This window comes from Yarrowia lipolytica, chromosome 1C (genome assembly GCF_001761485.1).
Source record: "Yarrowia lipolytica chromosome 1C, complete sequence".
NCBI classification, from domain to species: domain Eukaryota; kingdom Fungi; phylum Ascomycota; class Dipodascomycetes; order Dipodascales; genus Yarrowia; species Yarrowia lipolytica.
Window position 1 is genome coordinate 1,222,623 of NC_090772.1, and position 26,329 is coordinate 1,248,951.

Sequence of the window (26,329 nt, forward strand, 5' to 3'; positions counted from 1 at the left end):
TTGGACTGCAAAAGTCACTACTGTACGTTCTCACTTTGTAGATATCATATCCATGGATACCATACAAGACCATCCACAAAGTACATAACCCCAATCACTTTTGAATAATCCACTCTGGTCGTTTGAATTCGCCCAGTATCACACCAAAAAATGTACTAAGCTCCCTGAAACCAAGCTACTGACCGGCAAGAACGTCTCGAGTACATTAGTCGGGGAACTAGTACGCTAAGAGCACATGTTCACGCCCGGAGGGATTTTCAAATCACGCATCAGCTCTAATACTATGTCACATCACATTTCGGCTGCAAAAACAACTTCTGGAATGCAGTTTGATGCCGATGGACTGAATGAGAGATTCGTGACCAGACTTGGCATTACTCACTACACAACGTCAAATCCCACCGGGAAACCCAAGTTGATACTAACCAGTAGATATAGTAAAAGAATAATGCCTGACCTAACAACATACCCACTCCGGTCGGGTCCAATTCCAATCTTGTAGCTTCGCTAGAGAGACTAGAACCTGGTTCTGGTTCTTGAGAGGTACTTGAGACATTGAAGGTCGATGCAAAGAGCCTCTCCTCGTTCTCAGATGTCTATGGCGTGGTCCGAGCAACGACGCTAACGCAGTTACTATGCGCGGTGCTCTCCAACTTTTCCAAAAACGGGCGCCTTTTTTTACAGACTAGGGTTTTTTTTAAAAGAAAAAAAGGGGAATACATTGAGGAAATGTTGTTTTTTGTTTTTGTTATTCTAGGCAAATACAAGGGTTTTGTTTTTTTATTCTAGGCAAATACAGGGTTATGTTTTTTTTATTCTACAAGTAGGCAAATACAGGGTTATGTTTTTTTATTCTTTCTGTTTTTTTATTCTTTTATTTGTTTCTTGTTTTTTGTTTTCTTTTTCTAGGGAAACACATTTCAGTGACTACGTACATGCTACCAGTACAAGAGAGGGTAATAATTCTGTGTAGAGAAGTGAGTGTGCTGCATACGCGAATTGACAGTCTATTCCATGATGAACAACACCTAGCGTACAATGTTTGTCAGTATTTCTCAACTGATAATGGTATATCGTATACATCCGGGAGACTCTTGATGACTAAGCCGTCGTGATCTTAAGAAAGATAATATGGCAATATTTCCATTGCCGAGGACGTGGCGTAGCACTGATACAAACACAATCCGATTACATTGTACAAGTCTTTTGATGTGTAATGTAGCCATAATATTATTACTATACTTATAAATTAATGCTGATTGTAAAAGGTGGGAATGCCGTAGAGTACAGGAGCCGCTCCATTGAGGTAGCGCAACAGACACTCGTTTCTAGACTGCGAAAGAGCCATGGAACAGTCCATAGAACCATCAAGTGAGTCGTCTTCAAACACTCCCCACCGGGTCAGAAACTGCCGCCCAAACTTGTCAATGTCCTTGTCTGTCACATCCCACAGGTTGGCTACCAGAGAGGGACATCCAGCAGACATGTAGGCCATAGGAATACCCCAGGGCTCAAACTCGCCTGCGTCACGTATCACACCGGAAGAGCAGCCCAGAAGAACTGTGGGACAGCACCGCTCAAGCTTGGAGATAGAAGAGTTTCGGATGTACTTGTCTCCTCCTCCGTGGCCCATGTAGATCATGACGGAAGAAGTTTCCAGAGCCTTCACCCACTCAGATTCACTAGGCTGCTTGCCGACAACCCCCGAGAAAAGTGAAAGAGCATCCTCAAACCGACCCTGCGTCCTGGGAAGATCTCCGCCAGGATTAAGAATATAATAGGGCTTGCCAGTGGGCTCAGAGGTGTCCAAAAGCTGGCTGAGTACTTGGAGAGACGAAACACGAGAAACAGAGCGTCCACAGAGGCTCGACATGTTCTCCCAGGGGAATTGTGTAGTGGCGGAGTCCAAAACAAGCACTGTATGGGTGTACTTGTGTTTGTTTTTGGTGTCGTCGCTGAAATGAAGACCAATGGCTTCTTCGATCTCAACAAAGATCTGGTCAGTGTCCAGTTCGTCATAAGCGTTGTACTCGCCGTGGAATTGCAGAATGTCAAGCACAAAGTAGACGAGATCCTCCAGTAGCTCAGGTGCAATATCATCCTTACCCATACCCAGAAATAGTGACAGAACTCGGGGATCAATTGTCACGGGCTTGAATCCCTTCTTTCGTCGTCCTGTACCGTTTCTGGAGGGCAGATGCTTAGTCAGAATGCGGTTGAACGACTTGGCGAAAGACTCGCAGCCAGAACCGACAGTTTCTCCAAGAATACCAAGGAAGCCTCCAAACCAGCAGAACTCTGCGTCGTGGAGAAGCTGTTTGAGGCGAGCATCGAGCTCATGACGCTTGGCCCACCAAGCTTCAGAACCTCCAGGGAAAGCAGTCCCAGTTCGCGTCATGGTATCACTTTCGGAAATAATACTCTTGAGCTCATCCAGACCATCGGAGAAGAGAAATGGATGCTCATCAACATCCCGGGAGTTGTGACGATGAAGTGGAAGCCGAAGAAGGAATGGTTCCTGGTTGCAGGCGTACTGGCAGACAATCAGATCACCAGAAGTAGGGCAAATGGCGAGGGAAATGACATTCCAGTTGTCGGGGAGCTTGGAAAGAAGAGATTTCGCATTGAGATCGACGTGAGAAGGAGTGGAAGGCATAGTTGCCGTGGTCCATTCACTCACGGTCAAACTACTCAGCACCCGCCGTCTTTTATCAGTAGCAATACCTCTGAAATCCAGCCAGGAAGTCGTATGTGTGGTAGTGCCAAGAGCGGACACAAAAACGTCTAACGAAGACAGTAAGAACAATGCTTCGTTAATCTCAATCTGCGAGGAGGACTCGAACAAGTCCTGAACTCTCTCTCCAAGCGACTTTTTTGCGCTGCAAAGCATTCCATGAGCCGCCTGGACATTATTGTTGGGATGTAGAGCAATATCGCAGATGGAAGCAGAGGGAATGCTGATAGCAGACTCCTCTAGACCCATGAAGATTGCGTCTGAAGAAAGCAGCTTCCTAGCTGAAAACAATGAGATTCGAGACTCAACCAGTTGATCCAGACACTGGTCATATTTACCCAGACCGGAAAAGGTCGGTTTAGCGGCTTTCTGATCCCGAACAAGCTCCAATTCGACCTTAAGACGCTCCACTTGAGCAACAAGACGTCTCAAGCCGGGTAAGACACCTGCTGTGGAGGAAGCAGCGGGCTTCTTGCGTCGCTCAACACGCAGCTGCGACATGTCACGTGAAAGGCCTGAAGAATCGCTCATCGAGTTGATCACCTGAAGGGAGCGTTCGTACTGAGCAAACGAATCTTCCAGCTCGCCAGTCTTGTAGTGAAAGGCACCCACTCGAGCGTACAGAAGTGCCCGTGATACGTCGTCGATTGTGTCATGTTCACGTGATGCACATGCAGCTGCCAAGGTGTTCTGACTGGCTGAATAGTCACCCTTCTTCAACTGAAGCCAGCCAAGAAGGGACTGTGCCTCAGAGAGTTGGATTAAGTGACCCACAGACTCGTGTAGGCCAATTGATTGAGTGATAACCTGTTCGGCTTCCCTCCACAGGCCCAAATGCAAAAGAGTGGTGGTTGTGTAAATTGCAGATTGAAGACTCAGACTACACATTTCCCAAACATAGACAGGTAGCTGAGAAAACTTCAAGATGCTGCTGTTGCTCTTACTGTACCGCTTAAGGTAGGCTTGAGACAGGGAAAGAGCCTTTCTGGCTGTAGCAGTGGCATGTTCCAAGTGAGATTGTTCGAATGAAAGACGAGATTGAACCAGCCAATATCGAACCTGGCAAGTAAGACGAATGCAGTACTCTTGAGGAGACTCGGAGTCAGTCTTACCAGATGCCAGGTCACGTGACAGCACGGGATGTGCAGACACAAGATGGGTGTGTTTTGTGAGCCGTTTGACTGCGGATTCGAACTGCCCCTCAAGCAACAAATTTGATGCATGCAGTTGCTGGGTGAGAAGTTGAAAATAAATGTCTGAGTCTCCGTTGGCATCTTTTAGGGTCGTTTTGCACCGTTGAACGTCTCCGAGATTCAAGTAGCACTGAGCCAAGGCCAGTTTGTCGCTGGTATGTTTGTGCAATTTCAGCTCAAGCGAGAACAACGACTGGCAAGCAGCATACTTTGCGACAATGGAAATGATTTCCGCATCTTCAGGAGTTGGCTTGATTGTGCCGGCAAGATGTAGCAGGTGATCCAAGTTAGGGTTGTGGAGATAAATGGTCTCTAAAGCAACCAGGTGAAAGTCCACAATGGGAGTACGGTCGATTTTGACACCAATAAGACTCTTGAGCACGTCAATGGACACTTCATGTAGTGAGGTGGCCTCGGCAAGATTTCTGGTCAGCAGACGAGCCAAATCTAGCCATTTTTCATCGCCGACAAGAACGTCACATTGAAACTTGAACAGCTGCTGAAGGACGCCTCCCTTAAGTCTGGAACTCTGACTGATGACTCCAACAAGCATCTGGATCAGCTTGATTTGCACCATAGGTCGTCCTGACTGCTCAGAAAACGTGTATACCTGGTCATCCATGTTCAACAAGGGGTATGCGAGAAGTTTGATGAATTTGATGACGATAGCGTCTTCAGAGAGGATCGTCTGGTCCTTCAATGAAGAAATAACCGATGAGCAGTGGTTTAGGGCTTCACTCCACCGCTTGTTTTCACACAGCAAGGTTGCCAATTTGGAACACTTCATCAGATACTGTTCGGAAATTCCTGCTGACTTGTGTAACGTAGACGCCAGTTGAAGCAGGGAAATCTGAGTATCAATCCTTTTCGACTTGAGACCAAGATTGAATACCAGGTTGGAAAGAAGCACCATCTTGGCTGTGTCTTTCAGCTCAACAAGACTATCACCAACCGCAATGAAGCAGTCCTGAACGTACTCGCATTTGGCAGACTCATGAGTGGTCTTCAAAATAGCACTTGAGTAGTCACACAGGGAAGGAAGCAGTTTCTTGATATTGAGATTCTGCACGCCGGTCGTCAGCAGTTGCAGTAACGAACTCATGGCTCGAATATGGTCGTTAGTCACCCCTCCTTCACCCATGCCTTTGTGTGTGTTTTTAAAGAACACCTCAATAGCCGTTAGAGTCGCTTGAGACGCCATCTGTTTGTTATCGGTAGCTTTGACTGCTCTCAGTAAGGTCGGCAGGGAGAACTCTTCTGAAAAGGAGCCCGAATTTGTCAGAGCTTCCACTATCGATACAGAAGGAATGGTGTCGACAGCTTTGGGTTCTGGAGCTCCCCCGGGGAAAATTAGCTCATTGTCGAGTCCTCCAAGGTACTTGAGCAGGTCGGAAATAAGTGAATTGCGCTCCTCCTCGCTGACATTGGCGTCAATCATCTTCTGAACTGTGTCGGTCAACAGATCCATCTGGGACATGTCGGACGAACATTCCATGGACACCAGTTGCAGTTTCATGGCGTTGAGTTTGTTGGACGTGCATTGTCGAGAGAGAGCGGCTGTTAGTTTTGAGAGTGTCGTTAGCTTGGCCTGTTTGTGTGTGGCTGCCGTCTTTCCTGTCCACGCCACAGGTCCACAAGGGTGTTTCAGTGAAGCCACCAGTTGCTATGTGTTAGTATTGGAGAGGGGTAAAAGAGCACCACCTTTGCATCTCATCTCTTACATCATACTCACTTCCATAATTCCTTCATCAACCCTGGATCGGGCGAAAGCTTTGAGCATAGCCAGATGCAGCGACACGATAATGTTGACCACTGCGGGGACTGTCTTGCGCGGTGGCACGTCCACGAGCAGCAGTTTGCTCAATTGTGCGTCCTGGGTGTCGATTTTGAACACCTCGTGGTCCACTGCGATTCGTCGCAACAGTCGCTTGAAAATAACCACAATCTGCTCCAGAGCAAATCCAATCTCCTTCTCCGAGCCCGATACGAGTTTCTGGATTAGCAGCAACTGTCTGCGGTCGATTTCAGAGCTCTTGACGGCCTTCTTGGACTCAAACCCCCACAGTACCTCCAAGCACTCACACCCGGTCAGGTACAGATCCGATTCGGACACGGACAGCTTCCCCGGCTTGGTGGGGCTCTGGTTTTCCTTGCCTGCTGCCGCAGAGACGGGTCCAAGACGAGCAATCACGTCGTCCATAGCTCTCAGAGTCGCCTCGGGACTGGTCGCGAACACCGTTTTTTCCAACGAGCCCTGCGACCGCACGGGCCGCATGATACGCGGAGAAGCCAGCGACGGACTGGTTACGCCGATGTTTCCAACTTCAGTCATGGTGAACGTGGTCTTGACGCACTGGTAGTGTCCTGTCTGTCTTTTCTTAGATGTTGTGAGACTGAGGTCCGAGCAGACTAATGTTTATCTTCACACGTGATTAAGGTTGGTGTACATTAGGTGTGGTTTTAGAGTTTGGAATGTAGACTGGATAGTCACTGTAGTTGGACCTGGTGGAAAGATCGACGAGAACGGTGATTTGTTAAGGAAAAGTCGGCTTGGGGAGTGTATAGTTCGGAATTGTTGATAATTGGGTAATTGGGGGTGACTTGAGCAGAAAGTTATCTTAGAGCAACCATTTCTCTTCAATAGGGAAGTGGATTTTTAGGACATTCACTAGGTGGATGCTCTTCTGAAGCAGTCCGACGGAGGCACGTGATTCTTGAACTGCGAGAAAAATACAAGTCCCGGTACAATGATCTTGCTTGGTGTTTTGATACCGGAAGAAGCCTTGTGATGTGGACAATAGGATCAACTTTTCAACTTGTCGTTTTCTCTCCTATCCTGGACAGTAAGTACATACCCTACTACTTGTACATAGTAGATTGAGGTGAAAGGTGAAAGTGGGCCATGTGATGAGCGAAGAAAGATGTCTGTGTCTACGAGCCCACAATGTTCGAGCTCCGTTTGTGTTCAACCGCATTTTTTTAACACCGCACTTGCTTCTTGAACACCACACTTGCTTCTTAGCTGACAGTTTGACTCTGAACTGGCCATCTTGTTTCAGCTCGTTTAGCAGACTCGTATATCGTGTTCCAAAGGTGTTAGAGAAGATTCACCAAGGGAGAAAGTTTGTTGCAACTGAGAGATGTGCGTGAATACTTGTAGTCCCGTTTTTGTATATCTTCGGTCATGGGATGCGGAAGGGTTTCAACAGGGGTGATTGAGACAATTAAGATGTCGAGGGTTTCAAATTTCGGGATGGATCTACTGTCCATATACAAGAATAAGTGTCTTGACGACAGTACCAGAACACGGTATAATTCTGTTGTGTCCTGTCCATATCGGCGAGCCGAGGAATGACAAGACTCGTACGTACTGTACTTGTACCGGTCCCTATACAACTCGTGCCCTGGAGAGCTTTCGGTGTGATTCTCATGAGTGTGCAGTATCAACTTCTGGCACATGCACAATTCATTCCAATCAGCGCAGTTTTGGCTGTAAAGAAAAGCGACATGTATCGAGTGAATTGCATCGGTTAGTAAACTTCATTGAAGCTCTTATTGTATCGTCATGTCATACAAAATGCTCCATGTGGGTCTCTAGCCCCTGTAGTCAAGTGGAGCTAAGATGTACTGTATCCACAAACATGAGTTCCTGTAACCATCCGTCGACACTCTAGAACCGTCTAGGAACTGCTGGGACGCTGTCAATACGTACGCTATTGGTAACGTTTTAATAGCGATAATAATGAGATAGTACGCACCCAGGTCGTCCTTAGACCCACGGTTGTCGTGAGTAGAGGAGTGAGTAGAGCCACGTTGAGGTACACGTGAGGACCACATGCGGTTGCCGATATTGTACCTGTCTCAGTTCTCACAATGTCCGCTCTCACACCGTCACGTGTTGAGCACGCGCGCACTCCTCCCTCTCCTTGCAATCTGAAACAAGACTAACGTCCTGCATCCATAGTGGAGCGTCGGAGGCCCGCCGTTGCAGGACTAGCGTCGCACGAGCGTCGCCAAGGGCATCGGCGTGGTCCCAAACACCTCCTGGCCGCCGGACACTTTTGTCACCTGCAACCTGACCAGGGGACCCTCCTGATATCCGCAGCTCAGCGGTCCCGTCCATGTGTCTTTGGGTTTGGGGGACACCTGTGGGGAAGGCTGTCAGGCTGGGTGCTGTGTGCATGGTGAGAGTAAGGGGGCCACAGTGCGTTATTCCAAGTCACACCAGTTGTCTGCAAGCCCTGTCGCAGAAGGTACGAAGGGTGAAGGGTGAAGGTGAAGGTGAAGGGTGGAGGGTGCGACTGCGCTTATATAATTATTTCTGTTACAAGATGAAACACAAGGTGACAATGTCGTACAAGTAAAAATGACATTAGGAGTCTGTCAAACAGGACGAGTTCAACAGGAATTACGATACATAATTTTGCTTCTCCTGATGCGGTACCGTCCAAGACCTCCCCTGCCTCGTGCCAACCCTGCCCTGTTACAACCTACGTGCTGCTGCTACACGTTATTGACATCCCTTCTCTGGGAAGTGAGTTCAAGGGGTGGTTTGGAATGGCAGGTGGATGGAGACAGTTGTGGGTAGTGGAGGCCATAGCGGGGTCTAGAGCGGTAATATGGCGCGTGTAGACGCCGTTCAGGACTTTTTTACCGCGTCTACCGCTAAATATACCAGCCACAGCTTCCTTGCACAGCCCAAAAACCGACTATCTCTCTGCCAGGACAAGCACACAAGGTTCAATCTAATTCTGGATCCTGTTAACCCCGTTTCGAGGTCGCATTGGGGCCAGCAATAATGCAAGTGCTATCACCTTGGCTTTGTAAAAGTGAGCAGCTGGCAACCTATCGTCCGGTAAAGACTCCATTTGGTTTCTCTCGCGTGTCTTATATGTAGTGAAGTGACGGTACAGTACCGTTGTGTTGGACCAGACCAGAGCCACGATCTCTGCACCTTGTTACATCTACAGTTGTTTCAACTGGACTTGCAAGCAAGGTGTTTGGCTCAAGCGACACTTACTTTTTCCCAACGCTCTTTTATGCTCTCTCCCTTAGCCTTGTCTTTACACTTTGGGCTCCGTGGTCCGTCATGGCCCAGATATATGTAGGTGTGGTCTGGCTATCTTTGGTCCACCTTTTCCAAGAGAATCAACATCCGTCTCCATGACTCCAAGATACTACTACGTTGCCATCATTGTGTGTGTGGTGTTCCTGGTGGTGCTCCTAGCGGTCTACTTCACTCGCCACTTTGTCCAGAAACGACGACTGCGAAATCAGTCAGCCAGAAGGGACCTGGAAGCCAACCAGATGGTGCAGCAATGGCGAGCCGTGCAAGAGCCCCAGCAAACAAGGCCAAAGTACTACAAGGAGCCTCTGACTACCTACATTTCCACCAGCTCTCAATCCACCAACCCTTCCACCTGGTCCTACAACTCGGACACCCTGCCTTCTTACTCCCACAGCGACGGGTTCGCTAGACCGTACTACTACTATCGTCAGGACGAAGGGACCGTTTCGCCGGCTGAAATGTGCCACATTTGTCAGAGACAGTTCAACGATACCGATGCGGTCAAGCAGGTGTTTGGAGGATTGGTTCATCAGCAGTGCTACTCATTGACGAGCTGACAGACCGAGATGAAGCCCGGTGTAGTCGATGGACTAAAGCAGGCTGGAAACCAACCGACACCAAATGAGAAACTGACCAAATAAGAGACAACTAACACCGCCAACTACAGTGTCACTGACACCAACTGTACAGTACGAAAGGCTACAATCAACCACTGTCGAGTAAAGCCCAAGTCTGGCACTTGAGACTTAGAATGTATAGGTAATGAATTACGAGTATTTATCCACTATGCTGAACCCAACAGATCAAGGTATCCACACTCGTGCCTTGAACAGAAAACAGGGCTCATAGATAGTGCGTAGCACGAACCCCAAAGATCTTGGTATATAATACCACACCTCTCTCACTCAACCCATCCTGCGTCACGTGATGATAATGTCCGGTAATGTAACTAAAGGACAAGAGGGGGAACTCTGGGTTCCATTTCAGATGGAGACTATGATAAGTGGGGTGATGTATAGCTGCAAGTAGTCATATTTTGAAAATCTGAGACTCCTGAACTAATACAATACGTATATATGGTTGTTTTTTTTAAACATATCATCGATATCCTTTCAGATGGTGTTGATGCTGAGAAGGTGTATCCTTTTTTCCAAGATTTTCCCCAGTTCAAAAAAATCAATAAATTTAAATAAAAAAAAATCGAAACAAATTCGAATGAAATTTAAAAAATTCGAAAAATCAATAAAACAACATATCAAAATAAATGTATCCCATATTACCACCATTGAGTCTCGTAATTACGTCATATAATACTTGTACCGCCCCATATTGAGATCTCCCTCCCGTGCGGCTCAACAATTAATAAAGTTTTCCAGACATACGCCCGATTCAAAACTTATTCAATAGTGGCAACCCGTCGATTTAGTGTCTACTGAAAGAGTAGAAAATGGCCACTATCGCTGTTATTGTAAGGAAAGTGTCTCTTATAACTCACGTGACCCGAAAAATACACTTGGCTTCCCCCATTATAGTGGCGAACTCATTTTGTATCGGTTTGGCAAAGTTCAGGCGTCAGGGTTAGGGTCCCACACCACCACAAGATTCTAGAAGATTCAGCTGGGGTCTTGCAGGTTGGGATATAAGAGGGCTGCTGCCTTTTTCGACCCCATACCGAGACTCTGAAAGAACACTTAAAATGTCTGCTGACGAAGTGAGTATTGAAAGGGAAATGCGACACTGGATGAGAATGCGACCCAGAAGAGAAGGTGACACAATTGGGGTGATTTGGACCTGATTCGGTGGGTTTTTGAGTGACTTTGACACAGTCACGAGGCCATGATCTAGCTGTCCCTATAATCAATGGTTTTACAGAACTGTTGACTGTGGGACACTGTGGTGCAATGATGATTGTACGGTGGTGACGTGGTGATGGTAATGGTCCAAAGACCGTTCAATGATGGCAAACGTGACAATTGGTGTTGGATTGTCTTGACATATTTTTGAGATGGACACGGAGTACTAGAACTCCCTTCTTATGACACTCCAACCATGTCGCTTTGATTGCTATCAATGGGTCCCACTACCCCCATTGCCCGTCACAGTTTCAAACTCACATCTGACTGTGTCTGCTTCTGCCGTTATTCGCGGACCCCCAGCTTTCTCCCCCTGGCTCCATACTAACACAGCTCAAAGCTCAAGGAAACGCAGCCTTTGCTGCTAAGGACTTCCCTACCGCCATTGACCACTTCACCAAGGCCATTGAAGCCTCTCCCACCCCTAACCACGTGCTCTACTCCAACAGATCCGCCTGTCACTCTTCTCTGAAGAACTTCGACGATGCTCTCAAGGACGCCCAGTCTTGTATTGACATCAACCCCCAGTGGGCTAAGGGCTACGGTCGAAAGGGTGCTGCCCTGCACGGAAAGGGCGATCTGATTGGCGCCAAGGATGCCTACGAGGAGGGTCTCAAGCTGGACCCCTCCAACGCCCAGAACAAGGCTGGTCTGGAGTCTGTCGAGCGAGCCATCATGGCCGAGGCCCAGGGCGACGGCACTACCCCCGATATGGGTCTTGGTGACATGTTCTCCAACCCCGCCAATCTTGCCAAGCTGGCCTCCGACCCCGAGGTCAAGGAGTACATGAAGGACCCTGAGTTTGTTAAGAAGCTCGGCGAACTGCAGAAGAACCCCATGGCTGCTCTCTCAGGCATGCAGCAGGACCCCCGACTCATGAAGGCTATGGCTCTGATGCTCGGTATTCCCACCGACATGCAGGGCAAGGCTTCTGAGGACAAGGCTGCCCACGACGCCCAGCAGGACGTTGAGATGAAGGACTCTGAGCCGGCCAAGCCCGCCGAGGCCCCCAAGGCTGCCCCCAAGACCGAATCTAAGCCCGCCGCCGAGCCTGTGTCCGACGAGAAGAAGCAGGCCGATGAGGAGAAGGCTCTCGGAAACACCGCTTACAAGGCCCACAAGTTCGACGAGGCCATTGCTCACTACAACAAGGCTTACTCCATCCACGAGGATATCACCTACCTCAACAACCGAGCCGCCGCCGAGTTTGAGAAGGGTGACTACGAGACATGCATTAAGACCTGCGAGGAGGCCATCACCAAGGGCCGGGAGGTGTTTGCCGACTACAAAGTGCTGGCCAAGTCGTTTTCGCGATGCGCCACCGCCTATGTCAAGCTCGATAACTTGCCCAAGGCTATTGAGCTGTACAACCGGGCTCTCACCGAGCACCGAACCCCCGATACTCTTTCCAAGCTGCGAGCCGCTGAGAAGGATCTTAAGAACAAGGAGACCCAAGCCTACATTGATCCTGCCAAGGCCGAGGAGGCCCGAGAGGAAGGTAAGGAGAAGTTTGCTGCCGGCGACTGGCCCGGCGCTGTTAAGGCTTACACCGAGATGATCAAGCGAGCTCCCGAGAACCCCATTGGTTATTCCAACCGAGCTGCTGCCCTTGCCAAGCTCATGTCTTTCCCCGAGGCTGTGGTTGACTGTGATGCTGCCATTTCCAAGGACCCCTCATTCATCCGAGCCTACATCCGAAAGGCTAACGCCTACTTTGCCATGCGAGAGTACTCCAAGTGTGTGGACACCTGCACTGCAGCCCTTGAGCACGACAAGGAGGGCAAGTCCAAGGCCGAGATTGAGGCTCTGCAGTACAAGGCCATGTCTGCTCGATTCCAGGCCCAGGAGGGCGAGACTCCCGAGGAGACCATGGAGCGAGCTTCCAAGGATCCCGAAATCGTGCAGATTCTGCAGGACCCCATCATGTCGTCTATTCTCAACCAGGCTCGGGAGAACCCCGCCGCTCTGCAGGACCACATGAAGAATCCCGAGGTTGCCCGGAAGGTCCAGTTGCTGGTTGCCGCCGGTATTATTAGAACTCGATAAGAGAATCGAAGCACGAAGCAGACAACGTCCTATGTTGAATTGCTGGGACTATGTACAGATGTTATTTAATGATATGTTTGAAGATGTTTGAGGTAATAGATCAGTTGAAGAGTTTTTTTACGAGCAGCTGCAATACGTTCACGCAGTGTAAGTTAGCCGGTATTGATGTTGGAGTTCCTCACAGGTGCTGTTTGTACTGTATTACAGATACAGTAGTGAATTATATGTACTAGGCAGCTTGTTAAGGGTTAGAAGCAATCAAACCGTGTGTGTTCGAACGTTTGAACACTTCCGCACTGCTTTTGTCATTGGTTACATCTGAAAGCTACTAAAGTAGTGAGTCAACTTCAACAAAAATGTTACCGCTGAACGACCCAAAAGAAGGCAGTTGATAAAGAGAAACCTTGATGGAAGAAAAAAACCAGTCCCTTGGTGTGACATTCTTGTTAATATTGGTGTCTACTTATTGAAGATATAGTGAATAAACGACTTACAGTCACTTCTAGGGACACCACGTTCCGATAGTAGCGCACACCCTTCTGGTTTGTGCTTGCTCTTCTCCAAAAAGAGATTCTAGATCAGTGGATAAACCTATCTACTACGACCAGGATGGTTCCTCTCATCATTATATGAGGAATTGGCCAGGTATTACAACCGAGTATTACCTTCAACACTACTTTCTCTACATTCTTTGAATGTAGGTAGTACTCCTAGCACAGCAGTAAAAACGAAAGTACAAGTGCAAAGTACATCGTATTCAGTTATTTCAGTAATTTTAAATGTAATGTTCATGACAGAAATATCAGATTTAAGCTGGGTTGTTGGCGTTCAATCATTTTATTTATTCATTTATTCTAGCTCATTTCTATTTATTCTAGCTCATTTCTATTTATTCTAGCTCATTTCTATTTATTCTAGAGCATTTCTATTTATTCTAGAGCATTTCTATCTATTCTAGGGAATTTCGATTTATTCTAGGAAATTTTTTGTTTTTTCAATGGTAGGGAAATACATTTTGCTTTTTAAAAAAAAAGAAAATTGGATCTAGTGAATAATACTTTTTTTTTCTTATTCTAGGGAAATACATTTCAGCTAATTCAGCTAGACAATGTTATTATACCCGGAAAATCGGGATTTGGATTCGGGTTGTTCTGAAGTGCGCAATGACATTCGTTGTTCGCTTGTTCACGTAATTTTTTTTTTTTTAATTTTATTATTTTAATGAATGCTTTCTTGTCTTTTTTTAATATTATTATTATTCTAATGATTCCGCGCACATGACTTATTTGGCCCTTCAAAACGTCCTACGCTCTTTTCTTTCTCTGTAAGATCCGATCGCCTCTTATCTGCGGAATAGTTCTCAGTCGGTAGATTGTCGCTGTCTAATCTAACCGTTGCTCGCTGTCTGTAATACGTTCACAGGCTGGTGATAACTTGTCTTATTCATCATACATAAATGTCCTTCTTATACTACCATCCTCCGGGTGGGTCCCAGTTGGGAGCCACAGTCACACCTGCACGTGACCGGCACCATCCCAAGCCCTTAGTAAGCGACTTGGTCCTTACATTCTCAACGGTTGCGGCCATATCCTGGTGAAAATACGGCTTCCCGTCCGATCAGCCATAGTCAAGCACCAGAGAGCCTAGTTAGTATTGTAGTGGGAGACCATACGAGAATCCTGGGTGCTGCAATCCTTTTTTTTTTCGCTTCATGAGCGAAGCTTGTGGGGATGTTTTCCTTCTGTCGGGCTTTTGTTTTTCTGTGGGTCTCTTGTAATTTTCTTTGTTCCAATTTTAAGTTTCAATTTTAAGCTCATATAAGGTTTCTACTAGTGGGTCTATAAAACAATAACACCTCAAATAACAGTTTCTAATGGGAGTTTAAGTAAATTTAAAGATTGTAAATATACAGCCAAAGGCTTATTTTGTATTTAGATAACATCCGACTTACATCTCCACCTCTTGACGCCATTTTCAAAATGTCCGACATTGAGGCTAATGTAACCTTAACTGTATTAAGCTCGAATACGAGTATTCACTTGATACAAGTACAGTATTTCCTTTTGTTGAGTGGTTGTTGGAGGGGCGATTTTTGTGTAAAATAAAATATTGTGTGAATCTTCTTGATACTCTGAGAAAAATGGTGTACTTATTTTGTTCATAGTGATATATTCTGAGATTAAATACCCTTGTATGGTGTTGTGCGATGACTCTTTTAAGACTGTTGGCGTAGTTTAACAGAAAAGATATAGATTATCTAAACACAAGTTGTAGACTCTTCATCTCCTTCCCTTGCTTTGCCTGACAAGATTTCCGAGTCTCGATCGCCAAACTGTGAGGTGAGGCGTCGACTAAAGATGGGTCTCGTCAGGGTTCATTGTCACTTAATGAAAATCTGGCGACAACAAAACGGACCCTGAGCTTGGTAAACATTGAGCAGCTGCAAAAACTGAACTCGTTTCGAATTTTGAGAGTTGGGGGTTGCTACGAGACACCTGTGCGCTATGTTACCAAGACGGTGGACAAAGACAACATTTGTCCTCAACAGAATCAGAGCTGACGTCCAGAAGATCTCCTCTTGTTTCCGCACTGTTATCGATAATCTACAAAAGAACTCACGGACTCGGTCTCGTTTATGACATCCACTCTTGAACTCCAACACGTCCACAACACACTCCTTCAGCCGAACTCACACCTCGTTCGTCAACACGCCCTGTGTAGACGACACGATAGTCCACAGCTAGTTCTCCAATTCTTTCTTCAGCCAGACACTTGTCATTCCAAACGCTGTTGTCTCCGTGTTAACAAAGACAGTCCTATTGAACATACTGTTTCACAGTTGCCGTCTGAATGGAGCGTTTCTATGGGCTCCACTTTCACTCTTGCCAATGAACACCAGCTTCCAGCACCTTTCAAAGTCAAAGGGACCCCTTCTCTGGGATCTAACCGGCTGAATGTGGTACCTGAATCTCGGAGGACGGATTATTGTGAAATCCAAAAAGGCATTCACCATACCACTCCCCAAACCACTCCAAGAGAGCGTTTCAGACAATTCAAGTCTCCTGGGACCGGCAACATAGCGAAAAGCTATCGTGCAAGACTCCAACGACGAAGCTGGCAGTTACCTGAACTGTCTAAAATAGCAGAGACGCCTCCGAAGCTGAAAGCAAAAATTCTGTTGGGGCAATGGCGCACATCGACCTAACGCATAGACGTACAAGTAATAAATGATGCATAGATGTATAGAAGTCCTACCAGCGCCAAGACGTTTCAAGCTGAGCAAAAACAAGTCCAGCGTGGTACAAAGACGAGGTTCCGGGTGGAAGGGTGGCAGGGTGGGCGGGTTGCAGCTGGTAGGTACGGGTTCGGAGGCTTAGTGTTGATGTGCATCAAGGAGCCAATCTTCGGAGGTTGTTGAAATGGACGTTATGAGTCGAATAGAGGGCCAGGGAGTTCGTGATAGCCGAGAAAAGCTACTACTCAGTCACTCTCACAGTTTTTTACACCTTTTATACATTTATTTATCCATTTAGCTGTTCTTTAATAATCGCCAAGAACCAAACAACGGTGGCTGCCAAACACAATCAACCACAGAGTTCTCCCTTAATCGTGACTCTATCTCCTTCCTCGCGTATAGCAAGGTGGTTGATGCATTTATTATGTAGACAACAAAGGCATTGCTCCGCCTGAATCTCCGAGGATTGGCGAGAAGGGTTATTTGTGGTTATCAAAAGTTAAGAGGCTATAGGAGGATATTGGTCCGGTTGTCCGAAAGTGTGATGTGGATGTCGGATTTTAGTTATTTTGTGGCAGGGGTAAAAAGTAAAAAAATAATAGGCAGTCAAACTAATTTTTTTATAACATTTTAAACACATTTAATCCCAGTTTTTGATTTCAGTGAAGTTTTTCATCTATTTTTTACGTCTATTTATACCGTATGCGCTACCCCGTATTCATCTCCCCAACTAGGAAATTCTAACCAGCTTGCACACGACCATGTCTCAGATTTATCAATGTAGAACTGGAGCAGCTGCGACAGCTGATGGAGCTCCGGATAATGTATGAGCATCTCGACAATCATCTTGAGAGTATGAGTGCCACACATTTGAAGCTGTGAAGAAGACAATTGACTCAGTTGATGGTTGAGTAACTCTCCCATTTTCATGAGAAGGTGGGCTGACGTTCCGGGTTTGCGCACAAGCTGCAGATACTGCTGGATGGATTTCTGGGTATCTCTGCAGTCGTTAGTTTGAGGTTGGCCAGTACCTGTACTTGAACTCGTATACTGGTTATGTCCGATGGTGATTGAGGTGTGCCATAGTAGAAGTGAGATAACCTGATGATTGTACGATTCAGAGCAAAGATGAGCCAAGGATCCCGAGTACGGACGCGATAGCAGCTCGGCAACCGTATAATTGGGGGGGTCTGTACTCAGATGATGTGCATTTGTTTCATATCTGAGATTGGTGAGAAGACAGTTGAGTCTTTTGGTGCGTGAGTTTCGAATCGACAGAAGATGGTAGTAGGTGTGGGCCTCGCTGAGATACGCCAGAGCTCTGTTTGTGTAATTGAGAGCCCTCATTGCCATGTGCAAGAAAATTGAGTCGCATACTGAGTCGATGGAGATAGTATCCGATGCAAGAGAGGCCTTTTGCAGATGCACTTTTCTGATCTGAGACAGGAGGGCAGTTTTAGTGGCATGATTTGCCGACTTTTTGAACTCGTGGGTGAGATTGGCCAATATCAGGCCATTCAAGAGGCCGTAGTTGTCGTCGGCGAGATCCACTAACGGCAGACAGGTGTATGTGTTTTGAAAGTACTCGACGAGAGCAGTATGAAGAGCGTTGGCATCTTCGTTAGGAGGAGAAGACGGAGTATCTTCGTCAGTGACAGGACTGCTCATGTCGTCTCTGATACTGAAGCACAAGTGCGACTCTTGTTCGTTCTCGAAATGTTGATAGGCAATGTCGTCGGTGACTTCCCAAGGCTGGTCCAGGATGAGTTTGCGTTTCTTGGACGAGACCTTAGGGCCCTTCTTCTTGGTGATCTGGTTGTATGTACAGCATAGCGACGCTTCTACACACTTGTCACAGGGCTTCGAGGAGAGGGGAGACACGCCCTGTTCGATATTCGGGCACTGGGTTAGAACTGGGAGGGGAGCGGACGTAGATGAGAATAACAGGCTAGTCGCACTAGCATTCGTACCTGTCTTCAATACTTGCTTGTCTGTACTCACCTTGATCTTTCTCACTCGACAATTGTCACAGGCTCTTGGCTGACAGTTTGGAGGGGTAATGTTGAAGTTGATGGCTCCAAACATGGTGTTTCTGAGGTCTGGCACTAGAACACGGGCCCATACTCCTTATAATCCGTTTCACAATTAATACGAGCTGAGCTATGGCAACAATGGAGTACGTAGGTTAGGCTCTGCAAATGTACAAAATGAAACACTATGCAGTCTGTGCGTCTTCTGCAACAGATTGGGTCCTTTGAAGCGATAAAACCAAGTAGCCAAGATGAGCCAAGAAGGGAGTTGATTCAGGGCGTTTGTGGTACAGCAAGGTACAATGGGAAACACCATTCTTGGGTCTTGTTGAGACCCCGATGAGACATGCTCCCCGCAACTTTGCAGACTGTCTCCACTGTAGGGTCGGTCCTCGCGGAAGTGTCGGTCTTCATTGTGGCGTCGGTCTTCATTGTAATGTCGGTTTTGTTGACGATTCTCACGGTCTGGATTCGTGAGCGTCCCACATTTGTTTCCTTGTTCCGGAACAATAGTTCCGTGGGTACACGATGAGCATTGCCAAGAACAAGCGAATTGACGGAGGGACAGTTGTCATGCACTGACTACTCCTACAAGAGGCTCAAGGACGGCTGAAGGAAAAGTCTGGGGGATTGGACTGGAATTGGACACACAGTGAGGTTCCCCATGAGAAGCACCGGACGGAACAGGACATTGAGTTTGAAAACAACGGCGAATGTCTTAAAATAAGCGGTGAAAAGTGGCTGGGTGTCTTAGCCGGTTACCTGTGTGGCTGTACAGGCGGACTCTTGGTGCTAAAAATTCAAGCGTTAGATCTTCTCCTAATCGTTAAATGAGCTCCAAGTCGATTTATCAACTCATAGTAAACACAACAGGTCCGCTTTTCAGATCAAGTCCCGTAGAAACTGCGTACATAACTGTATTGTCCAACCATGAGAAGGACGAATTGCTCAAACGCCAAGAACAATGCGGATTCACATTTGAGTACATGTAGACTATGCCCATGTTATGCGTGTGAACCTGTATCCGATTCAGGAAGTTGCAGCCTATCATTTCCATCATCTCTAACCTCAGACATGAGAGAAGATTTAGCATAAGATGAGCTACTTGTAGTAATTAGGTGCAAGGTTGAACCTCATTTTCTGACAAGGTGATTCAGTAGGTGGTGAAAAGATGAAGATCATTACGTGTGACTACTCGCAAAGTTGTTCTCCTTACTGGAGCTCTCCTGACGTGCAGACATTTTGAGGAGGTTGATAGGAGACAATGGAGAAGAGGTGCGGCTCAGCATCCTGGGTACGCACGCGACGCACAAAGTGGAGACTCATTGTATGGTTTATTCATGTACTCTTACCGAAACTGTCGGTTAACCGGCGATGCAGTAGTTTATCTAATTAGGAGAAGTCTCCGTCTCGAGATATGTACAGGTACAGGTACAGTACATACTGTACGAGTATTATACGAGGGTCCCGTCCCCTATCGCCATGTAAAAAGCAAAGTGCGAAGGTACTCTTCTGGAGGTCAATATCCAAAGTTCATCGATAGACCTGGTATTATTATCTGTTGTTTTTTTTTCTCATTTTATGATTCAATTCTTTATTGACGCTCTCAGGGGTTGGCGCATCCTTTCTCACAGAGCTGTGTGAATGTGTATCTACGGACTTTCATAGCGGATGTAAGGCCAAGAAATACTTCTAGAGCAATAATTAGACCTTGATACTGGATTGACAGTCCAGATATTCCCTATTACCCCCTCCTCGTCGGCTTGTATGTTCTTTGTAACGTCTTTCGGCAGCACATCCAAGCGACACAACCCGTCACAAAGACCCCGGAGTTGTCCACGATTTTATTCCTTCTTAGTTTGTATCTCCATTGCAACTTCAATGATGGCAGCATCCAATCTCAGACCAAATGGACTCCTGTTCTACGCAACGCGCGCCCGTAGAACCAAGTATCAGGCAGCCGAAGTACGACGTAATCTGGTTAATTGCAACCACAAGTTGGAAGTGGCTGCTCGAGCAAAGAGCTCTGGCCAAGACCCCTATACTTGTCAGTAGCATTGTACGGACTGCGAGCCAAAAGAAGTTGAATAAGCGTTGAGAGGAATGTAGTTGTAGAAGGTATTTCTGTATAGAGAACATCTCCGCTCTTATAAACTAATCTGTCGAGTACATACCTTACTGTGATACGGCACAAATGGGTGTATATCTGGCTCTCTCATATTGTTCTACCGTGATTTTCTTATTTTTTTTTGTTCTTTTCCGTGTTTTTGTTCGTATTATTTTCCGTTTTATTCATCTTTACCGTTTTTTCGCACAACCCCGAATCGAACTGCGCAGCTGTCTGGAAGATAGGCTTTGACGGAGTTTAGCAACGGCAACGGAGATAAGGCTAAAGGTGGGCAACAAGGCAGAAAAATGCAACCACGTATTCTCGAAGATGTAGCCTGTGGAATCAAAAAAAAAAAAGGAATGGACATGGCCCTTTTGCGTGAGAAAAACCGGTACCGGTAGAACTTGCGGGGTCAGGGGGTCTGTGTCAGTTGGGCCAGTCTCATACGGCATGATCGATCCGCATGATCGATCCGCGGTATCGATCCGTGATCGATACCGTGTGATCGATACCTCACGTTGCTATCACTTCGTTCAAAGACTCGAAACTTCTGGTCTCTTCGTCTGCAGTTTGTCGATCTCAAACTCCTCGACCTCCTCCGGCGATCTATTCTCGGAGATACAGGAGCATGCTCCGGGGTGAACCGTACCTCATACTTGTTTGCCAAGCTTGAGATGAATTCATTAGCGACGCTTGCTGTGAAATTGGCTAGAGTAAGCCCGCCCGGCCCTGCCCGTCCGAGCGAATAGAAAATCTCTGCTCCATTTTGGGGGCAAAGACGCGGTTATGCAGTTAGGGGTGGTTCACAGCGGAGGCAAGGATCCAGGGAGGCAGAGATGATACATGTATGTGCGAAGCTTGACGGGGTCGTACTCGCACTTGAGGCAACAACGCAAAAGTAGGACCCTGCGACTGTAAGGGTCCTCTGTGGGGAATTTGAGTAATCGTACGACTTCTCCACACATGCCAGAAACGTCTGTACAGTATGTCACTGACCCTGCGTGAACTCGAGACTCTGTTTTCTGTTTTCCCCCTTCTTTGCTTCCTGCAAAAAGCGTGAGAAAAGGGGGGCGAGACGCTGGATGTCCAGGCTTGTACTGGTTTCCGCGCCCTCGTATTCCGCAGCTATGTCGGAAGCTGCTATCTGTGGCTCTCTTGTCAAAAAGGGAAAAAATGAACAGTTTTCGTGCATGAAAATTAAACCTACCAGTGGTCCGCGTCTGAATACGTGACGATAAAGTGTCAGAAGAAGACCAGCCGAGGTTGGAAGGGTTAGTCGGGGTGCAGGTTTCAGAGGACATAGCTTGTTGGGTTCAAGACATGTCAAAGGTCGGAGGGTCAAAGGTCGGAGGCCGGAGGGTCAGAGGTCGGAGGTCGGAGTGTTGGAGATGTGCCTGATGAAGGTTTTGCGTATAGCAGACTAAACGCCGTCTGTGGCGGTTCCAACGTATCGGGGAGTGTTGGATGTTTGATCAAATGGGTGAAGAACTCCGTCGGATTGTTGTTTGTGTTATTTCGAGCATTTTGGCTGGTTATTATGGACGCATTCTCCTTAACGCACAGGCCGCTTTCTACATATGCAGACCCCAAAAAGGTGATACAGCATGGTGGAGATGTAGAGATAGTATTTGATACTTGTACTTGTACTTGTACTTGTACCAGTAGAAAGACGAAAAACCACAATACACGGAGCAATAACAATGTCTCTGAATCTATCGATCGATTTCGGTTGCCCAGATTCTTCTCGATACGCGAGCTTTAGTCGAGACGTTTTCACAGACAACCCTGTATGCTTCTCGAGGAGGTTTGCGACGAGTGAAAGATTGAGAAGCTGATAAAGAGGACTTCTGGTGATCAAAGACTTGTCTAATTTTGTTTAGAAAAACACCTCGGGGAGTGCAGTCCACGTTTTATGACGCTTTAACCGGCCACTGTGCTGCAACCCATGCTCTCAACAATGGTGGAGAGTAAAAGCTGGAAGTTCAGAGCTTCAGTCTCATTTGGGCGTACTTATTGGTTGACTGTCTCACAATTGCGCTCTTCTTCTGAAACTCGAGCACGCCTCTACGTCTTAGTACATACAGTGGTACGTAAGCGGAGACAGGTACTCCAACGAGAAAATCATGGTAAAAATCACCACTAGAACCAACTGAGCGGTTAGTCAAAATTACACCACTAGAACTAACCCAGCGGTTTGGTCTCCTTTGCAACTCCTTGTCTCCATATCTGTCTCGTAGAGGACGGTGTTACAAGTAATCTGTTTGCCGTTGAGTAAAAAAATGTACTATGAAGAACCTTCTAAATCAACCGAATTTCCTGAAAGGAGAATCAACAATTCCAGAAACTGATTCTACCACTTTGGCACGATTTACGACCTCCCATCCTGGTAATCCACCCCGTCTCTGACTCACTTCCCATTGACCAACGAATCTGCACTTGCTTCCTAGAAAAACCACAAAACAGACACCACAACCACTTTTTACACACTATCGAGTGTTTTCATGGATTCCTCGGCTTCTTTGCTCTTTAACGCAGCAACATAGCTCTCCTCAACAGCTCTGTCCGCTCTCCAAACAATGACCGCGCGGCTATGCAACCCTGTGAACCCTCCCGTTCTTCTATGCCTCACGAAGCAGTGCCTATTCATTGTTTAAGTCGGTCCAAGGGCCCTATTGTTTTGTTCCTTGGAAATGCATGAGGCTGGAACGGAACCACGGGAATTGAGGCCTGCTAGTTCATGCAGAGACCCATGCTGCCGTAGCTTGGCAAGAGGCTCAAATTTCCCCTTAGAGACAAAATCGCCGGAAGACCAAGAGTAACCAGGCAGAAAGTAATAAACTGAAGAGCATAGGCTCGTATTATAGGACGTATCACCGACTATCCTTGCACATTTGCCGTGCATCTATACATTTCAATTACAATACTATACTTGATGAATACGTTTGAAAGACGTATCTGTTTGTTTATACTTGATATTTAACTGAGAACAGACTGAATACATTTGGCATCTTCCGTTCAAATCTCTTCCTATCGCTCTTGCTTCCCACTTCCCAAGACATTCATCCACAGCTTCATACATTCAACTGTTACTCCCGGACTCTACGAGTACAAACAACGTATTGTTTCCGCTCATGTTTGCCCTTTCCCTTGTGAATAAGCAGAAGTGCATTCTTACAATGCAGTTTCTCTTTGTTGGGTGCCTCAGGTCGGTGCTCCAACGCAGGTAGGAGGGGTGAAAAACGGTGGTTTACGGAGAAAAACCAGCCAAAGCCGGCAGCTACAGAAATACGACAACGGTCTTCTGTATATGTCATCTACTTCTAGAGACTGAGTGTTTTGTGGGTGAACGAATATGGTGAAAGTTATCCAGTTTCCACACTGAGTATGGACATCCACTGGACCCAACCAATTCTGTCCGTGCTGTTGACGCCGATTTTTCCGCCGAAAAAACTCCACTGTCGTCTACCATTGTCTCGGTAAACTCCATTGTCTGTGGCCGTTGCAGCCGTGTAACTACAGCTAATACGTGCACGGCCGGAACTCGCTGGGTGCCTTTTTTCACTGCATGCGGCTCAGAATTTTTTTTTCCGACAGAGAGACAATCTAAACAATCTCATTGTGCCTAGAGCTTAATTCTAGTCTCCCAGGAACATGGCTATTAACTGAGACAACACAGCCTTCCGACCAGCGGGGTGATATGGAAAAGGGTCTAGCAAGCCCCACGACCGGTTCTTTCGATTCTCCTTGTTGCTCTCGATTGATTCTTCGCCCGTTCATGCCCCACAGGTACCCGGTTACGCCACTTTCGCCACTGTTGTCACTTGCCACGATGCGCCGCTTGCCCCGAGTCCCTGCACTGTGACGTTCTGCAGAGCTCTGCAGAGGTCGTGTCCAGCTGCCCAAATTGGGTTTCTAAAACCCAGTTTCTTTAATCCTGGCAACCTGCGTGGGCAGACTCGACCTACATGCTTGTACAGTTGAGCGGTAGTAGATTTTCCTTCTCTTTTGCGATTCCTGCTCTAACAGAAATCGCAGCCGAGACGTGGGGGACTCTTCCACGGTCGAGACTGCCCTCTGGCCACGCGCAGTCCCGGTCCGACTAGTGAACAGGGGTGGCAAGGGGTGTCGGAGAATGGGTCCCGCGACGACAACCTCTGCATTAATTGAACGAATAGCAGTCGTTGGAAAAAACTCAGTTCACTGAAGTTCACCCAACAGCCATGTGTCTTCTGTATAATCGACGCCTCTCCATCGACACTGAGGAGTGCCTCGGCGAAGCAACCACAAGGAGGAGTAGTTTGGTTGTTGCAGGGAATTCCGATAGTTGGTTTTCCCTCAAAACCTATCAGGTTTCTTCCACCCGTATAAGTCTCTGTCTGTCTCCACACGCCAAGATCTAGGTCGCATACTTCGGGGTGTTGGACATATTCTGGGTACGGATCTACAGAGGAGGCATAACGTCGATGCGAATTATGGAAGATCAGGGAAAAACCCGTAACCTCGGGTAGACTTGCCGATGTGAAGTCCATGATTGTCGATCTACCACTCATGTGGGTCATCAACGCAGTACCTGTCTTAGTTATGTGACCATAGGCAAGAGTATTGTACACCGTACAGTTCAACGGTTGGAAGAATGTGTTCGCTTTCCAGAGTCGCTTGGCAAAGACACAGTTGAAAGGCACTTCCGTACTTACTACGACTGCGTCCTCCTCTGCGTCTCTGGTCCATCTTCCGCTTTCTTTCTTAAGTCTGATTAATTCAAATCCAGACCGAGACCTTTACACTGTTGGTAATCAAAACTTACAAAGCCCTTCTGCACTCCAACCCCCCGCCCAGCCATGCGCAGTGGGTCGCGTCTCAAAGAGTACTTCAGGTTAGGGCGCGATATCGGCTACAGCCTTCCGGAAGCTTTCAAGCTTCTGAGACGCATGCCACTGCGAGTTCTAATGGGCGTTAGATGCTTCATCAATGCGACTACGTGACTATTATTACTCAAACACAGGTTTTTCTCGACCGAACCGGCTTTCATTTACCGTCGCCCAGCGGGATTGGCGTCCATCACGCTTGGTGGGATGGTTCGTAATTAGATTCAGTTAGGAGGTTAGGTAACGGAGAGGAGAGAAGAAATACTGGATACACCACACCAACTCTTGCTACTTGTGCTCGTACTGTACTGTACTATACATATAACAGTCGCACTTCTGTCAGATCCCCAGCTCCCCACCAGAGGTGCCAGGACCGACAAAGAGCCACTTGGTCCCAGAAATAGCAAACTCAAAGCTAGCAAGGGAATCGAAAAGTGAATGGTATCCTCAGAAACACAAAAGAAAGACCGATTTCACTTACCTGCGGTTGCTAGCGCTCCTCCTGCACCCTGCGAGCTCTGCTAAAGAAATAACTTGGCCCTAGAACCCTGCACAGAAAGCACAAGGGGCCAGCGACCGTGCGTCTGCGTCCCAGCACGGGCTCCAGACGTACGTACAAGTACTTGTACCAACTTGCACCGTAGTCCAATCAATTCATGCCTCGCTAACAATACAAGCATTGTTCGGAAGCGAGTTGTCTTGTTCGTCTAGAAATACTCGCTACTAGTACTTTAGTCAAAAAGTACCATTACTTGTACCCTGGGCTACTGATTACGCTGATCCGGAACGCTCCCGGAGGCTCTATTGAGGATCTACATCGCTATAACGGTCTGGAGTGCTCCTGATCGGAGGACTCGGCGAATACGCTTATAGGGCGAGCTCTGCGGCGACCCAAGAAAGAAAAAAAGAAATTTCAAAAATTTCAAAAATTAAAAATTGAAAAAGTCAAAATTAAAAAAAAAATCAAAATTGAAAACATCGAGTTTTTTAATTTTTCAACATTTAGACTTTTAAGTGGAAATTTATTAACACAAAAAAAGTGCCAAATAAAAGTTTCACTCAGTCTAATGGGCATCTTCTATGCAGGATATTTCGGTACAGTACAGTACAGTAGTTGTGATAATAACCGCGCTGACATGGCCATTTGAGGGGTTCCCGATTGGAAACATGAAGAGACACAAACCCGACTTGTAAT

The 26,329-nt window shown here is 47.0% G+C and overlaps 7 protein-coding genes and 1 non-coding gene across 8 annotated transcripts; 4 read left to right on the forward strand and 4 right to left on the reverse strand.

The window, feature by feature from the left end:
• Positions 1-1,249: 1,249 nt before the first annotated feature.
• On the reverse strand, positions 1,250-6,259 carry YALI1_C12282g (uncharacterized protein; the record flags this gene model as incomplete). Its single annotated transcript, XM_501622.2, has 2 exons — positions 1,250-5,590; positions 5,660-6,259. 2 exons carry the CDS (start codon positions 6,257-6,259, stop codon positions 1,250-1,252), a joined length of 4,941 nt encoding a protein of 1,646 aa, XP_501622.1.
• A 2,831-nt stretch (positions 6,260-9,090) lies between these two features.
• On the forward strand, positions 9,091-9,552 carry YALI1_C12317g (uncharacterized protein; the record flags this gene model as incomplete). The annotated part of the gene is made up of 1 exon (XM_501623.3): positions 9,091-9,552. The coding sequence occupies one exon, from the start codon at positions 9,091-9,093 to the stop codon at positions 9,550-9,552; it is 462 nt and encodes a 153-aa protein (XP_501623.3).
• A 1,139-nt stretch (positions 9,553-10,691) lies between these two features.
• Positions 10,692-12,894, forward strand: YALI1_C12333g (uncharacterized protein; the record flags this gene model as incomplete). Its single annotated transcript, XM_501624.3, has 2 exons — positions 10,692-10,706; positions 11,182-12,894. The coding sequence occupies 2 exons, from the start codon at positions 10,692-10,694 to the stop codon at positions 12,892-12,894; spliced, it is 1,728 nt and encodes a 575-aa protein (XP_501624.2).
• A 1,575-nt stretch (positions 12,895-14,469) lies between these two features.
• YALI1_C12370r lies at positions 14,470-14,588 on the forward strand. Its single transcript, XR_002432095.3, has one exon. It is a non-coding gene; the product is annotated as a 5S ribosomal RNA (ribosomal RNA).
• Positions 14,589-16,822: 2,234 nt separating this feature from the next.
• On the reverse strand, positions 16,823-18,214 carry YALI1_C12406g (uncharacterized protein; the record flags this gene model as incomplete). The annotated part of the gene is made up of 2 exons (XM_501625.2): positions 16,823-18,031; positions 18,131-18,214. 2 exons carry the CDS (start codon positions 18,212-18,214, stop codon positions 16,823-16,825), a joined length of 1,293 nt encoding a protein of 430 aa, XP_501625.2.
• A 2,505-nt stretch (positions 18,215-20,719) lies between these two features.
• On the forward strand, positions 20,720-21,018 carry YALI1_C12433g (uncharacterized protein; the record flags this gene model as incomplete). The annotated part of the gene is made up of 2 exons (XM_068282256.1): positions 20,720-20,837; positions 20,888-21,018. The coding sequence occupies 2 exons, from the start codon at positions 20,720-20,722 to the stop codon at positions 21,016-21,018; spliced, it is 249 nt and encodes an 82-aa protein (XP_068138357.1).
• A 54-nt stretch (positions 21,019-21,072) lies between these two features.
• Positions 21,073-21,570, reverse strand: YALI1_C12441g (uncharacterized protein; the record flags this gene model as incomplete). Its single annotated transcript, XM_068282257.1, has 1 exon — positions 21,073-21,570. The coding sequence occupies one exon, from the start codon at positions 21,568-21,570 to the stop codon at positions 21,073-21,075; it is 498 nt and encodes a 165-aa protein (XP_068138358.1).
• A 2,718-nt stretch (positions 21,571-24,288) lies between these two features.
• Positions 24,289-24,828, reverse strand: YALI1_C12474g (uncharacterized protein; the record flags this gene model as incomplete). The annotated part of the gene is made up of 1 exon (XM_068282258.1): positions 24,289-24,828. The coding sequence occupies one exon, from the start codon at positions 24,826-24,828 to the stop codon at positions 24,289-24,291; it is 540 nt and encodes a 179-aa protein (XP_068138359.1).
• Between the last annotated feature and the right edge of the window lie 1,501 nt (positions 24,829-26,329).